This window comes from Schistocerca piceifrons, chromosome 1, assembly GCF_021461385.2.
Source record: "Schistocerca piceifrons isolate TAMUIC-IGC-003096 chromosome 1, iqSchPice1.1, whole genome shotgun sequence".
NCBI classification, from domain to species: Eukaryota; Metazoa; Arthropoda; class Insecta; order Orthoptera; family Acrididae; genus Schistocerca; species Schistocerca piceifrons.
The window spans coordinates 189,567,244-189,584,639 of NC_060138.1; the positions used below are offsets into that span (position 1 = coordinate 189,567,244).

General features: G+C 45.3%; 1 protein-coding gene across 1 annotated transcript in view; it reads left to right on the forward strand.

Annotated features, from left to right (window-relative positions):
* The window catches only part of LOC124785478 (probable Rho GTPase-activating protein CG5521), a 261,077-nt gene that overhangs the window by 235,224 nt on the left and 8,457 nt on the right, over positions 1–17,396 (forward strand). The window contains exon 39 of the mRNA XM_047254185.1: positions 16,573–16,698. Coding sequence (XP_047110141.1) covers positions 16,573–16,698 — 126 coding nt within the window. The remainder of the gene's footprint in view (positions 1–16,572; positions 16,699–17,396) is intronic.

Consider the following 17,396-nt stretch of genomic DNA (forward strand, 5'->3'; position numbering starts at 1 on the left):
AGTTGCCTCTATTGTTGGTATTAACCTTCTAGTTTTGGTACCCTGTTTTTCAGCTCCTGTGTTGGTATTCAGACTTTTTCCCAATAAATCATCACTTCATGCACAGATAGTGTGGTACTTTGATGTACAGTTAATAGACACACTTCCATATTATAGAAGAAACCCTGTATCATTTGTATGACAGGTATATTTCATGGGAGTAATACTCGAGTAAGTAAACTTTCTTCCATTGATGAATTGGTGATTAAGACATTCTTCTTGCTGTGACTGCTACCTACCTCTTGAAAGTGAAAGGCTATTGAGGTGGTCCGAGTTGGGCCATAAAACTGAACTGCTCAGCTTGCTCTGACCTTGCTCTCCTGTCTTAGGATAACTGACCAATTACATCTCCCAACCAGGTCAATCTATGACATGAGAATGCATTCAGTTAAGCGGCTAAAAACCACCTTCATCGGGTAATGATTTGTCATCTAGAAATAATATTTAGCAAAGTTAATAGCCTTTTTCCGATTTTGAAGGCCCAGGAACACTCCTCCCCCTACCATACATGAGCCCAGATTTTAAATGTATACATGGGACGGAACCTAACTGGGGGATAGACCAAGAAAAATCATAAAAAATTTTAAAAGGTGCCAAACAAGAACAACTTTAATGCACACTTAAGAAATAAAAACCATGATATCATGGTAATACATAAATTAGTTGACTTTTACCTGTTGCCCATTTCCAACTCTTCCTTTCTCCTATTCGTCACCCATTGCAAAACGGAATTCTCAATTTCCTTACTTGTTCATCACACTCACGTATTCTCCTTACCCTTTTATTCTCTTCATCCTTCCACCTTATTTGCTGTCTCTAAAATGTGCTCCCATCCTTCTCTCTCCTCCCTTCACTCCCTGCCCCTTTCCCTCTCCACCACTCTCCTCCTCCTCCTCCTTCCTCCCCAATCTCCTCTCTCCTCCATCCATCCTTAATTCTAAACCCATCCGCCCTTTCCCACCCATCCTCAGTCCTCCACCCATCCTCAGTCCTCCACCCATCCTCAGTCCTCCACCCATTCTCCCTCCCTTCACCTTACCCCATCCACTTTGCTCCATCCTTCTTGCCCCATCCTCAGTGCCCCATCCCTCCCCTATGATGCTCCACTCATCCTGCATCATACTCCACTCATCCCCCATCGTTATCTTCTCCAGCCCTCCCCCAGTCCTTCTCTGACCCTCCCCTCATCCTTCTCCGACTTCTCCCCCGTCCTTCTCCGAACATCACCCCTCCGCCATTCTCCAACCCCTCCCCCCGCATCCATTCTCCGGCTCCCACCCCACTGCTGTTCTCTGCCCCTCTTCCTGTATCCACTCTCCTTCCCCCTCATTTTCTCCCTCCTCCCCCTCCTCATTTCGGCTTCTTCTTCTCCTCCTTTTCGCCACACATTTTGTCTCTCTCATATGCTTCATTCTCTCTCCCCCAGGTATACTCCCTTCTCTCCTACTATTGCTGCCACCTTTTGTTTCTTTCCATTGTTCTGAAATCTGGTCACAAAGCCAATGCAATTAGTAAAAAGTAAGTTGATAATAACACTTCACATAAAAATTAATATTTTAGGTGTGTTTACAGAGATATAGTATTTAAATTTAGTGCTCTATGAACTGACGGAACTTGAGGAACATCCTAATGCAGATCTGTCTCATAGGATATTCAGGACAGTTTGGAGTGCCCAGCTGACAAGACGAATGCAACCTGCTACATAATGCAGATAGTGGTAAGCACCTGTGTGTGGTGCTGTTATGTCAGTGTGCTATAGTGACTTGTCCTGAGTTCCTGTATCCATTTGTAGTGTCAGGGTGCTTTCACATTAATGTCCATTCTGTGCCTATATTGTGTAACTAAAATTGTATGTGTGTGTTGGCTTTGAAGACCATAGACTCTACATAAGCTAAGGATTTTGTATGTTTTGGATATCTGGTTTATTGTATAAAGACCTTATTCTGGCTGTTTGTGAGTATGAAATGTATAATTTAAAATACATAAATCCTGTGAAATATACTGCATTGTTTCTTGATATTTGTTGGGTGTGCAGTTTTTACTGTCTTATATACAAGCAGCGTTTTAAAATGTTTGGGAGATGGTCATGTCCAATGCATGTATTAGTTATTTTGATATTGTAAATTGAATTAATGTTATCTGACAGATTTTTTTTTAGTGTGTGGAATTCAGAAGCCCAGTAATGTCTAAATGTTCCATGTTTAAATATGAAGAGAAACATGCAAATAACCCTAAGAATATAGAACAGTAACTGTGTATGTTTCATTAGATGGAAAATGGCCACTTGAAACTTCCTGTATTCCTGTTTACATGTGTCTTTCCGATCAAACATTACCACTCCAATTTGACAAGCTACTTTAATTAGTTGAATGTAACAGTCCAAAACTCTACCACTATTTTCACAAGCTACAACTGGAATATACCTTTGAATATACCTCCATTAACTATCAACTGAATACAACTTCACACATTAGGAAGTATTTTTTAATTTACGTGTCACATTTACTTCACTAGATAATTTGACAATTTTAGAATCTTTATAACAAGAACAAAAATCAAGCATTCGAACAAAAACTTTATGAATATGCCTCAAGGTGCTGTTTGAAAACTTATATTTACACACACACGCGCGCGCGCACACACACTTTTATTTTCAGACTAAGATCCTGCCTCTATGTGTGCACTTAACCGTGTAACACGATATGTACATTATCTAGAAATATGTGATGTTACCACCATTTCCAGTATTCCAGAATTCTGGAGATGGTAGCTGACTCTGCAGCACATAACCTGTTTGTAACTGTCCACTTGATCATAATTTACCAGTATGTAATATTTCACAGTAATTTCTGTTACATATAAAAAAAAGTAAAGAATAGTATTGACAATTACCTGTGAACTTCACAGTTCCACATCTTTGATAAATTGGGAGTATTAATCACAGCTGCAAATTGCATTTGTTCACTTTTGGAATTCACTGTCAACAATCCATGTGAGTTGAAAGCAGGAGATATTTTGACAGATATAATTTTAGGAACAGTGTACATTATCCTCTATAAATTACGCCTTTGTCACAGAAAGGAGTGAAATGTATTGCTATAAAACTCCTTCAGAATTTAAACGCAAGAATAAAATGTCTCCAAAAGCATTTTCAAATGAAGCTCTTTCTGTGGTGTAGTGGAATACATGAATGAAAATGTTGTTGTTCAGCATTGTAAGATTAAGTGTGAATATGATCTGTGGAGCATTTAACTAATGAACTCTATTTGCTTCTACACGTTTCTTTCCTTCATTTTATCTGTGTAAGTTGCACATTGTCTCTTCAATTTAGTTTCCTTTGTATGTGATTCACCAGCCACGTATTTTGAATTTTAGTTTTAGCAGTAATCTTTCCCACTCATTATAATTCTATGTAATTTAAGTTTTGGCTGTAGTATTCTTCTGCTTTGCACATTTTATAAAAGAGCCTCTGAAGTGACCATTCTTTCTGTACATTCCTTTTGCTTTTGCTCTTTTGTGAAGCAACTTCCTGTCTCTCAGAAGCCTGCATAATAATTTATAAGACAATGATCTCAATTTACATTGATTCTATTGTATCGGTGGATTTCTCAGGGATTCAGTTGTGAAAAACAGAAACATATTTTATAAGTTGTACACTATCACATAATATTGTTAAAATATTCTTGTTTGTTTATGATTTCCATTCACTCTCTTTTATATATGGAAATTAATACTCATGGTTTAGAATGTAACCAATTGCCCCATCTCAAGTATATCCAGCATTCTGCTAATACAGCATGTTACAGTGAAAAAATATTCGACAGGTTTCCTATGTTTTCAGTTTATCTATCCAAAAACCTTTTTTAAAATGATATTTCTTTTCCTGCAAGTGGACAGTAGAAGGAGCATCGTTATTTAAATCTATGTCCATGTGTGAGACTGATAAGTTGAGAGTAAGTGAGGTTGTTTTGACCATGTTACAATAACACTTGTTAAAGGCATGTAATACCTCCGATTGAAAAGTATTTTTTTAGCACCTTTGCTGTGATAGTACTGTAGGGAGAATGTTTTCAAAAAAGATGGCCTTAGATGTAACAAGTATGAGTGTTTAATAAGCATTTTACTTAGAAATGTGGCATGGTTTAGTAGAGTGTAGTCGGAGTGTAGTACCAATTACAGAAATAAAAGATGATTGTCAGCTAAGATCCTAAATTGTCATTACTTGAATATGATGTAAACTGTCCATTTGTTGATGTATACAGCAACAAAAGATCACTTTTTTCTCCGCAAAATCATAAGTTAGTTATTTTCATGTACCTTGTTGTGATACAGTGTGTGTCACTTGGTTTTTAACAGTCCTGACCATTTACACACACACACACACACGCACACACACACACACACACACACACACACACACACACACACACTCGTTTCATAGAATTCAATAGAATTCAAGCAATTCACAAAGAAAATGGCTGTAATTCACTGGGGATGTGAACAGATATTTTTATGACTACATAATTTGCCCATTTCTGCACAGCAGATTGAGATCTTAACTAGGTTGAGGTAATTCCTTCATTGTGTGTGTTGGTGCTATAGTAGTTAAGTAGACTCAATCTCTATTATCACTATGCAGAAATGGTAGTTGCTGATAATATTGTATGCAAATTTATTTTCATGGTGGTATATAATATTAAAGTATAGCTTATAGACCTAAAAAATCAGTTTACAAAAAGTACGATCAATGTTGGATGCATTTTTGTTATCAGTGTGTGGTGTCTGGTTTTATGTTGTGCAGTAGCATAAGAACAACTTGAATTCAAAGCTTTAGTTTTGTAGCTAAATAGTTTTGAATTTCATAGTCATAGTGAGATGATATTTGTTTAGACTCCACAGATCACCATCACATTTAATTCTGTGATATAATAACTTGACTGCTTTTAATGGCATTTTCTCATAATATTCTATAGGATATCAGGGAAAAGGAAAGGATGGCAGCAATTTTTTTCTTTTGTATCAACATAATGAGCAATTAGTTCATAGGACAAAACAAGAAGATTGTGGATTCTTAGAGAGCTGATCAGTGCGGTTATCACACTTTAATCCCACATTAATGCCTAGGCAATGTTAACATCATTTACCTCCTTTCCAGAAACTTTCTGATTATTATACTGCCAGAAAAATGGAACACCTTCAGGAACAAGGTCCTTTTATTGACAAGTGAGGTGACAAGTAATTCATTATTATAAGAGTACATGATAACAAATTCAGATCAAATGAAATATCGTCACAGTAATGGGTGCCCAAATAGTTGCATCAATGCATAGTATACTTTGGTGACAACTCAGCTGCAAATTATCACATGCAAGTGATCATAATGATGCCAAGTGAGATCCTATGATAGAATGTCCCAAGCGTCTTGTGCCTTTTGTTGCAGTTCAGAAACGGTTTCTTGCAGGCCGTGGAGAAAGCGTAAGTTCCCATTTCTTCATGTCCCACTTATGTTCAGTTGGTGAGAGATCTGGTGATCTTACTGGCCAGGTCAGTTGTTGTACACCACGAAGAGTATGTTGCGTTAAGCAGCTGTATATTAATGCATTGTCCTGCTGAAATATTGCATCGTCGTCTTGTTGAAGAAGCTGCAATATCATGGGGTTAACAGCTTGTGTATTTTAGCAGGCACTGGTTACTTTACCCTACAGGAACACAAAATACGACCATGAGATGCAACTGGTGGCCCCACGCATGAAGCCTTATATGGGGCTTGTGTGTTGTAGGTGAATGCACTCTAGGAAAGGCAATTCACCAGGTCTGTGCCATGTACATCCATCACTCACATACAGACAGAACCTACTCTCATCATGGTCCCTGATGACACAGCAGGTGCAACATGTGCCCAGATTTCACACATGATGATGATGATGATGATGATGATGATGATGATGATCGTTCAGCCGCTGCTGCTTGCTCAATGCATCGATCTTTATGCGTGTTCGTACTATGTGGACGTCCTGAATCTGGTCTACAGGTGTAGAAATGTTCCACAGACCACTGTTGAAAGCAGTGACACACCAATGATACATTGTGCCCAACATGTGAAGCAATCTGTTGATACATCCAGCCAGCTTCCGACAGGCTCACGGTGTGACCCCATTCAACATGATTGTTCCCTAGAATGAATGTTCCAAACATTTTTAATCTCTAAACTGAGTTCAGTTAGTATTTTTTTAATATAACAAAGCAGTCACAACCACATAAAGATGTCTGTTTATTTACTGGTTACCAGTTTCAACCACTGTTCCGGTCATCATCAGACCGCTTACTCCATGTACAATATTTATGTGCAGATGATTATATTGAAAATATAGATAAGCTTTATCAAACCAAATTATAAAACTTAATATTGAGTAAAAATAAAGAAAATAATGTAGATAATATTTTTATCACCATCTATACCTGACATATGCTATACACTTATCCATATAGAAGGGCGCTAATGGGTTGGGTTGTTTGGGGGAAGAGACCAAACAGCAAGGTCTCGGTTTCATCGGATTAGGGATGCATGGGGAAGGAAGTTGGCTGTGCTCTTTCAGAGAAACCATCCTGGCATTTGCCTGGAGCGATTTAGGGAAATCACGGAAAACCTAAACCAGGATGGCTGGATGTGGGATTGAACTGTTGTCCTCCCGAATGAGAGTCCAGTGTGCCACCTCGCTCGGTAGGGGCACTAATGTTTTATATCTTCATATTGTTTGCTTATGACACCTTTAAATGGTTAAAGGATACATTATTTTCAAATATAATTGTGACAGAGATAATATTCAACATTTAATGACTATTTTGTTCTCTGATCGGTAGCAGTAACATATTGATCTCGATGAGAGTATATTGATTACTGGCAATCCAATGATTGCAAGCCAGCACTGATGTATCTTTGATGTGTAATCATAATGCCTTGATTTTCAGAACTTACCATTATTACTGGTGGTAATAAATAATGTCATGTGGCGAGGGCCCTCCGTCAGGTAGACCGTTCACCTGGTGCAAGTCTTTTGATTTGACGCCACTTCGGCGACTTGCGTGTCGATGGGAATGAGATGATGATGATTAGGACTACACAACACCCAGTCCCTGAGCAGAGAAAATCTCCGACCCAGCCGGGAATCAAACCCGGGCCCTTTGAATTGACATTCTGTTGTGCTGACCACTCAGCTACCGGGGGCGGACTAATGTCGTGTGACTAGGGCCTCCCACCGGGTAGACCGTTCGCTAGGTGCAAGTCTTTCTATTTGATGCCACATTGGTGACTTGCGCGTCGATGGGTATGAAATGATGATGATTAGGACAACACAACACCCAGTCCCTGAGCGGAGAAAATCTCTGACCCAGCCGGGAATCGAACCAGGGCCCTTAGGATTGACATTCTGTCGCGCTGACCACTCAGCTACCGGGGGCGGACATTACTGGTGGTGTCCCTGCTAAACATCTTTACCGTATGGTTGTTACACACAGGGCCCTATAGAGGGCACCATGCTTATTTTTATATGTTAATAGCTTATTTTCTTTCTTTTCATCCACTTTTAAGTTTTATATTATGGTTTGATAAAGCTTATTTGTATTTTCGATATACTTATGGTCTGGACGTAAATATTGTACACAAATAATAGTATTTAGGCTCCATTTAACATGTTGGATGATCATTGGCTGACAATGATGTAATGCTGGGGATGGTGGGTGGACCTTCCACTATTTAAGCGATGTAAATTGTGTGTCATGCAGAGTAGTTACATAAGTCCTGGAGTGGTGTGTGCTTCCTGCCAGCTTCAGCAGACTCCCATGGCTATAGCTTTTCTTTCTTTTACATACTTGATGTACTGTGTTTCTTTTTGTGCTTTTAGTTTACATTCCTGTAGGTACATTCATGTTAATCTCTTTGTAGAGTAAGTGGTCTGATGATGCCTAGGACTGATCAAAACTGGTCACCAGTAAATAAATAAATGTATTTATGTAGTTGGGAATGTTTTATTATAAGAAATTTTAACATCTGTTATAGCTGCTGACGTTCCAGTAGAAATAAGGTAAAATATATCAAAAATTTTTAAATACAATTAGTGTGCGCAGAGTCGAAACAGCTGGTGTAAAGGTGCCTCCTGCGCATCATTTGATCACTGATGACCGTAACAAGGGAATCGCTAACACAATCACCTCTCAGTATGCCAGTGAACACAGTCCTTGAAGGTGTTGAGTTTTTTCCCATCAATGTATTTAAGAATGCCACTAAACTAGTTTTTGAAAGGCTTAAGCTTTAAGTAGTGAATCATTTAACGTTTGCTATATAATTGTTGTTATGTAAAATTGTTGAAGTTTTTTTATTGCTTCTTGTTGAGCTTTCTTCCATCATTTCTCTCAGGTTCTTTAGCTGATGGCTGTTTCATCCTTTTCATGACATTTCAGTAAATGCCAAACTATTTCAGGTTTTCTTAAGATATTATGGGTTAAAATATAAAATGTCTTCACAAGATCATTGAAAATTTCCACTGTATTCCTTCCATGCGCATCACATTTTTCATATAATTTCTTTCATAAGACTAAATATTCTTGTCTGTAATTTTAATTTTTGTAGATTTTAGTATCTGCAGTTCTTTTTTATAACCTAATTGTGAAGATGCCAGCTATCATTTCATTTGACACCAGTATGTATTCTATCAGGAGACGGTCACTGTAATTCTATTCCCTATTGCCTTTCCCGACAACCACCAAAAAAAAAAAACACACACACACACACACACACACACACACACACACACACACACACACACACACACAAAGTCCACTAAATGGCAACTGCTGAGGAATCTCCTTTATTTTCTATGTCTCTTACATTATTGCCACTTAAATTAAAATGTCTGTCATATTGTGTAAAGAATTACTGTATTCGTGCTTCATCTTTTTCTGACACAGAGACACTAGAAGATAGGAACAGTGTCTTTCCACAACTGTAAAACTATTTCCCAAGCAAAGAGTTATAAAAATCCATTAATCTACATGTATACACAACCTTTGCAAGTCACAGTATGGTGGGTACCTTGCACCACCACACTAGTCATTTCCTGTCCCATTCATTTTCAGATAGAGCAAGGGAAAATCAATTTGCTGTATGCCTCTGTACAAGCCCATATTTCTCTTATCTTTGTAGGTGAATGGGTAAAACAGATTTTCCAGTCTAGGATCATAGGTGAGTAGTCGAAACACTCCCAGTTAAAATTTTGCAGAAGTTGTAGGACTTTTTCAGCCATAGGTGATATAGTGATATGATGGAAGATGAATCAGTAAGGAAACAGATGACAGGAGAATCTGAAGATTCTTGATATTACATTAGTGTTGGCAACTCAGGCCATAAAATCAATAAGATACGGCATTTTTGTCCAAAAATTGGTTGCCAGTAGTGCCTGAGATGACATTTTAGTGTTGAGCTTTTTTATCTGCTTTGTAAAGATCTTCAGTACTTGAAGTTATTTGTAAATTCTGGAATAATAAACATAAGTTTCTACACCAAAGCCTATGTGTGTATAGCGAAATATCTGTAATCATCCCAAAATATAAATGCAAGCACGCATACTTCATTTTGAGTTCACCTGTAAGGATATTAAACAATTTCATGGTGATGGTATAGTTAATGTGTAGAAAATGTTCACCAAGACTGCTGAGTGTTGTTCAGCAAACATTCTTCATGAACTCATTAACTAAATCTAGCAGTTCATTATTGTTGAGTGTTCCCCCTGCGGGTTCGGGGGTAAGAATAGGCCCGCGGTATTCCTGCTTGTCGTAAGAGGCGACTAAAAGGAGTCTCAAACGTTTCGGCCTTCTGTGATGGTCCCCTCTTGGGTTTGACCTCCTTTCTTCTTCCAAATTTCCGTCGTCAGTGCGTGCCATTTGGGGAAGGACACCTTACGTGGTGTTTTTGTATTGGTCCATCATGCTCCACCATCTTGCATGTTACCTATTGTCGTGTGGGGGGGACTACGCCCAACATCTTCTGGGTGGTCTCCTTCTCGCCTTGTGCGCACTCTTCTTCTTAGCGCCTACGACAACTGTGGACCCTTTAAACACCTAAAATCCAGCACGGTAGCCAGTTCGTTGTGGTGGGGTCGTCATGTACCCTCTTGGTGGTAGCCCCCTGACCACGCAGGGATCGCACTACAGATGCCAGAGCTGTTTCCTCCCCATGCATGCCAAGGAGTATGTGCCCATCTTGTCTGGGGCACGGGGACTCCGGGCAACGGGATATCGGCCAGGTACCCGTTGCTTTGGCTGGGTGGCGCCCTTGGGGAGAGCCCTCGTTCGGAGTAGGTGGCATCTGGGCGGATGTGGCGCAATGAAGCGCAATAAATCACACCAAGCTGGTGGTCGCATGGCCACCAGCGTCTCTAAGCGAGGTAGAGTCGACTTCGATGCTGCGCAATATGACCCTCAGACGTTCCCCTCGTTGGCTGCGCCATGGGAGGGACGCCGATCTAGTGCCAAGCGGGAGCCTTATGTACCGCAATACCTTGTCTGCAGCAGGACTGATGGTGACTCCTTTCTTTCGACGAAGCCTATGTTTTTTGTGGAACACCTGGAGGATAAATTTGGGGAAGTGGCAGGGTTGTCAAAAATGAGGAATGGGTCCATCCTCCTCAAGACGTCCTCCCCAGCCCAGTCACGAGCGTTGCTCTTGTGTGATAAGCTGGGTGACGTCCCTGTTACCGTCACTCCCCACAGTAGCTTAAATATGGTCCAGGGGATTATTTACCATCGTGACCTCTTGTTACAATCCGATGACGAGCTGAGAGCCGACTTGGAACGGCGTGGTGTGCATTTTGTCCGTCGTGTCCATCGAGGACCCAAGACAAACAGGGTGGCCACCGGTGCCTTTATCTTGGCCTTCGAGGGTGATGTCTTGCCCGAGAAGGTCAAGGTAATGGTTTACCGTTGCGACGTGAAGCCATACGTCCCTCCCCCGATGCGGTGCTTCCAGTGCTGGAAGTTTGGGCATATGTCCTCCCGTTGCCCATCCAGCGCTACCTGTCGAGATTGCGGACGCCCCTCTCATCCCGATTCTCCATGTGCACCCCCGCCTGTATGTGTCAACTGTGGGGAGCACCACTCTCCATGCTCGCCGGATTGCCCCGTTCTTCATAAGGAGCGGAAGATAATGGAATTTAAGACCCTGGACCGGCTTACTTATCGAGAGGCTAAACAGAAATATGAAAGGTTGTATCCTGCTTCCCTTCGAACATCTTATGCTGCAGCCACGTTATCGTCGCCCACGCGAGCGACGGTTGTCGCTTCCTCTGTGCCGCCTTCAGTGGGCCCTCGGGGCCATGTATCTCTGTCTGCCCCCCTCGTGCCTGGGGGCAAGCCTTCCTCTCTTGCCCCCTTAGCAGTTGGGGGCAAACCCTCTTCTGTCGCTCCCCCCAAGCTTACTTCGGGAGTGACATCTGCTCCACAACTGGGAGGCTCGATTCCTCCCCCTCCTTCTCCGGCGGCGTTGCCTCCGCCGGTTCCTCTCTCGCGGAAGGGGTCCCTCGGGGCTCTCCCTTCCTCCGTTTCTTCTCCTTCCCAGCCAGATGTCAGCCAGTGGCTGAAGGTTCCGCCACCTGCTGATCGTAGGGCTTCTGCGTCGTCGTCGGCCTCCGACGCTCCTTCAGAGAAGCTCTCCCAGCCCTCTCACCCTAAGGGCAGACGCGAGAAGAAGGAACGGAATGTGTCCAAGAAGAAGGACGTTCCGGCGGTTTCAGCACCGCCTGCTGTACATAGTCCTGGCTCCGGGGATGAGGCGGAGATCCTCGTCTCTGCCGCGGATCTCGCCCTTACGGAACCCTTGGGGGCCTCTCCTATGGACTCAGCTGACTCTCCCCCAGTGGCGGCAGTTGGCTCTGAAGCGCTGTCTGCCTCTTAGTCGCATTCACGCCCTCCCAGTCCCTTCCTGCTTCCATTCTCCAATGGAACTGCGGCGGTTATTTCCGCCACCTGCCTGAGCTCCGGATGCTTCTGAGTGATTCCCCTGTTCTCTGCATTGCTCTGCAGGAAACTTGGTTTCCTGCACTACGGACCCCCGCCCTTCGCGGTTATCAGGGATACTATAAGAACCGTGCTGCCTGTCATTGAGCGTCAGGTGGTGTTTGCCTCTTTGTTCACCACTCTGTCTGTAGTTCGCCAGTACCCCTTCAGACGCCTTTAGAGGCAGTTGCTGCCAGGGTTGAGCTCTCGCCGGCTATTACTGTTTGCTCTGTTTACATTCCTCCGGATGGGGAGCTCCCCCGACATGTCTTGGCTGCGCTGCTGGCTCAACTCCCGCCACCTTTGCTGCTTCTGGGCGATTTCAATGCCCACAACCCTCTATGGGGTGGGACTGTCTCTGATGACCGCGGTCGGGCCGTGGAGCATTTGTTGGCTCAGCTGGACCTTAGCCTCTTGAACACCGGTGCTCCCACGCATTTCAGTGTTGCCCATGGCTCGTTCTCGGTCATCGATCTCTCTCTTTGCAGCCCCGGACTTGTCCCATCCCTCCACTGGAGGGTGAACCCTGACCTGTGCGGTAGTGACCATTTTCCCATCTATTTGTCACTACCCCAGAGTCGTTCTTCTGGGCGCCTGCCCCGCTGGGCTCTCCACAGGGCAGACTGGCCGGCTTTTACTTCTGCTGCTGCCATTGAGTCTCCCCCACAGGGTGACATTGACGAGGTGGTCCGTGTTTTAACCACATCCATCATTTCAGCGGCCGAGGCTGCCATCCCCCGATCTTCTGGCCTCCCTCGGAGGAAGGCTGTACCCTGGTGGTTGCCGGAGATTGCTGAGGCTATTCGCGACCGTCGGCGGGCTCTCCAGCGGCATAGGCGGCACCCGTCTCTCGAGACCCTCATCGCCTTTAAGAGGCTCCGTGCCCTGGCCCGTCGTCTTATTGCACGGCGTAAGCAGGTGTGCTGGGAGAGGTATGTCTCATCCTTGGGCTCCCATGTCTCCCCCTCACTCGTGTGGTCCCGGATCCGGCGGATTTATGGATACCAGACCCCAATGGGTGTCCCTGGGCTCTCCTTGGACGGCGCTGTCTGCACGGACGCTGCCGCCATTGCTGAACGGCTTGCGGCGCACTTTGCTCAGAGCTCTGCGACTGCCTCCTATCCCCCCGCCTTTCGCTCTCTAAAGGAGCGAGCCGAGCGGACGCCGTTCTCATTCCACACGCGTCGTTCTGAAACATACAATGCTCCTTTCAGCGAGAGGGAATTCCTCGCTGCCCTCGCCGATTGCCCTGATACAGCACCAGGCCCAGACTGCATCCACGCGCAGATGCTGAAGCATCTCTCCAGGGACTGCCAGACACACCTTCTCGCGATATTTAATCACATTTGGAGCGAAGGCGTGTTCCCGTCGCAGTGGCGAGAGGGTGTTATTGTCCCCATCTTGAAGCTCGGTGCGGACCCACTGGCGGTGGACAGCTATCGTCCCATTACCCTCACCAACGTTTTATGCAAATTGCTCGAACGTATGGTGGGGCGGCGTTTGTGTTGGGTCCTTGAGTCGCGCGGTCTCCTCGCTCCATCCCAGGGTGGCTTCCGTCGGGGCCGGTCTGCCACGGACAATTTGGTGCGGCTGGAATCTGCTATTCGTACGGCCTTTGCCCGACGTCAGCATCTCGTTGCTGTATTTTTCGATCTGCGGAAGGCGTATGACACCACATGGAGGCATCACATCCTCGCCACGTTGTATGAGTGGGGTCTTCGTGGTCGGCTCCCGGCTTTTATTCAAACCTTTCTATTGCACCGCTCTTTCCGGGTGCAAGTCGGTGCCGTCTCTAGTTCTTCTTATACACAGGAAAATGGGGTCCCACAGGGCTCGGTGTTGAGTGTGTCCTTATTCCTAGTGGCCATTAATGGTCTGGCTGCAGCAGTGGGGTCGTCGGTGTCTCCTTCTTTGTATGCCGACGACTTCTGCATCTCATTTAGCTCCACGACTACGGGAGTCGCCGAACGTAGGCTGCAGGTAGCCGTTCGGAAGGCAGCATCATGGGCTCTGACTCACGGTTTTCAGTTCTCTGCAGCCAAGACTCGAGTTATGCACTTCTGCAGGCGTCGGACGGTCCACCCTCATCCTGAACTTTACCTCGACGGCCACCTGCTTGAAGTGGTGGACACTTGCCGCTCCTTGGGACTCGTTTTAGATGCCCGGCTCACATGGGTTCCTCATATTACTCAGCTGAAGCAAAAATGCTGGCGGCACCTCAACGCCCTCCGCTGCCTTAGCCACACGTCTTGGGGTGCGGATCGCTGCACGCTGCTGCGATTGTACAGAGCCCTTGTGCAGTCTCGGCTTGATTATGGGAGCCTGGCCTATGGGTCTGCATCACCCTCAGTGTTGAAGTTGTTAGACCCCATACACCACTGTGGGGTCCGGCTTGCAACTGGCGCTTTTCGCACCAGCCCCGTGGATAGTCTACTGGTGGAGGCCGGGGTTCCCCCGCTGTGGATTCGCCGCCATCGTCTGCTCGCCGACTATGCTGTCCACGTTCATTGCTCGCCAGACCATCCCAATCGTCGCCTGCTTTTCCCTGCTATGGTCCTCCATCTGCCCGAACGGCGACCTAGGTCTGGGCTTTCCGTAGCTGTCCGTGTCCAGTCCCTGCTGTCAGAACTGGGGTCATTCCCTCTTCTGCCTCCCTTCCGGGTCCGTACACCTACGCCTCCCTGGTGTTTGTCCCGGCCGTCCGTCCGTCTGGATTTGGCACAGGGACCTAAGGACTCGGTTCCGCCTGTGGCCTTCCGTCGCCGTTTTCTTGCGCTCCTCGCCTCATTTCCGGGGTGCGAGCCTGTCTACACTGATGGTTCCCTGGTTGATGGTCGCACTGCCTACGCTTTTGCTCACGCTGCCCATGTTGAACAGCGCTCCTTGCCAGCTGGCTGTAGTGTTTTTACTGCAGAGCTGGTGGCCATCTTGCGCGCTCTTGAGCATATGCGTTCCTGCTCAGGTGCGTCCATCGTCATCTGCAGTGACTCCCTGAGCAGCCTCCAGGCCATCGACCGCTGCTATCCCTCTTCTCCTCTGGTGTCCTCTATTCGGGAGTCTGTTTCCACCATTACCCACTCTGGTCGTTCGGTGGTTTTTGTTTGGACGCCAGGTCACGTTGGCATCCCAGGGAACGAACGTGTTGACAGGCTGGCCAAAGGGGCGATAGACGCCCCAGCTTTGGAGATCGGCCTTACGGCTCGCGACCAGCAGCTGGTGTTGCGCCGTAAGGTGCTTGGGATGTGGGCAGCTGAGTGGCGTGGCATGACAGCCCCGAATAAACTGCGGGCTGTCAAGGAGACGACCGCTGTGTGGCGTTCCTCCCTGCGGGCTTCTCGCAGGGACTCAGTGGTCCTGTGTCGGCTGCGCATCGGCCATACATACCTGACGCACGGCCATCTGTTGCGTCAGGAGGATCCCCCCCTGTGTCAGTGTGGGTCCCGGCTGACGGTCAGCCACATTTTGCTGGAGTGTCCTCGACTGCGCACACTCCGGCATTCTTTTAATCTCCCGGGCACTTTGGCTCTGGTTTTATCCGATGATGCCTCCATGGCTGATGACGTTTTAAATTTTATCCGTGGTAGTCCGTTTTATGGTTCGATTTAGGGAGGTCCTGCACCTTTCCCTTTCTGTGTCTTTTGTCCTTGTGTCTGTTGCTGTTCTGGTGTGCCGTGAGATGGTTGACTCTTTCCCATTTTTGTTCTCGTGGTCAGTCAACCAGTCTCCGGCCATCTTCCTTTCTTCTGTTTCTTTCTGTCGGGTGTTCCTCTGTCCTGTTCTTGTCTGTAGTGTTTGTTGCTGCATTTGTGTTCTTTTAGCGCCTGGGGGGACGTCTCCTCCCCCTTTGGTTTTTGCCTGCTCCGTTGATTTTCGGCTTGCCTGATTTTGGAATGGGGGACTGATGACCTTCGCTGTTTAGTCCCCCTTAAACATCCCAACAACAACCAACTTGTTGAGTGACTGAATGCCAGTCCATTCTTTATCATGGATATAATTTGGTTAAAGTTGAAATTTGAACACCATCACCAAATGAGTAACTCATCTATAACACTTCTTTGGTGAACCTCTTTGAATTTACACTGAATATCATGTGATCTCTCATGTATTTAAATTGAATTGCAAATCTAATTTCATAAGAGATATCCATCTCAGTTTTTCGATATTTCAGCTGCTCAGGTGAATCAGTATAGTTGATAGTGCAACAAGAACTTACAAACAGAGAGCTGAGGCAAGTTCACCTGCAGCAGTAGCTGTTCAGTGCTCGTTCTTTGTGCTTAATGTGAATGAATGCTCATTTTGTGAACATGTTTCATAGATGTAAGGCACTCGCTATTCTAACAGTAAATTGTTAATAATTTGAAAACAGAAGCAACCTAATTTTCTTATATGTGATCCAGCCTTCCATGAAATCATCACATGATCTGGATTTATACTGCATTTGTATTTCTTTATTTTTAGACAACTTTATAATGTGCTGGCATTCCACAGGGACATCACTGAGCTCTCGTAGTCCTGAACCAAGCTGTTCGTCTGCACCAAGTTCAACACTAGCAGCGGCACTATTGGACTCCCACCACCACTGCAGTGGCAGTCCATCAGATTCAAGGATTCGAGGTTGGTGAGCATGACATAAATTCCTGTGTGATTTTGTGGCACTGGGCTTCAGTAATTTAAAAGACCTCAAACATCCAGCCTGTGTTGATAAAACAGTTTCATCGTGTCTATCGTATAGACAATCAGGTTTTCGAGGTCTGTGTAATAGATGTCCCCACCGTATGCATCTGCATTTCATTTGCAGACATTTTTATCGTGTCAGAGGTAGGACCATATTTGCAAGCAGTCGTGTCATATAGCAGTTGTGCTGCTATTTAGCATTTTATGTTGGTATGACAAGTAAGCAGCTATCTGCCTGCACGAATGGCCACTCCCAGTCTTTAGTCAAACAAAAACTGGATCACCCAGTTGCTGAGCATGCTCCACACAACTCTGTGGAACTTTCACCTCACCCACAAAGAAGAAACTCTGAACTATGCAGGTGGGAACTGTGCCTCCAGTTCATCCTCTGTTCTCCCTCTGCCTAAATACTATTCCCCATCTTTCAACTGGCCCTTCCCCACTCCAACATTACCCTTCCCTCCCCTGTCATTTTCAATGCCCTAACATTAAACTCCCTTCCTCCTCCCTCCTTTCTTCCTCCTCTCTATTCCTCCCTGCTCACCTCCCCCCCCCCCCTCCCCAGCCCTGTTTCTCTCCACATCTCCCCCCCCCCCCAACTGCCTTCTCTATCCCTCCTTGTCTCACATGTATTTTCA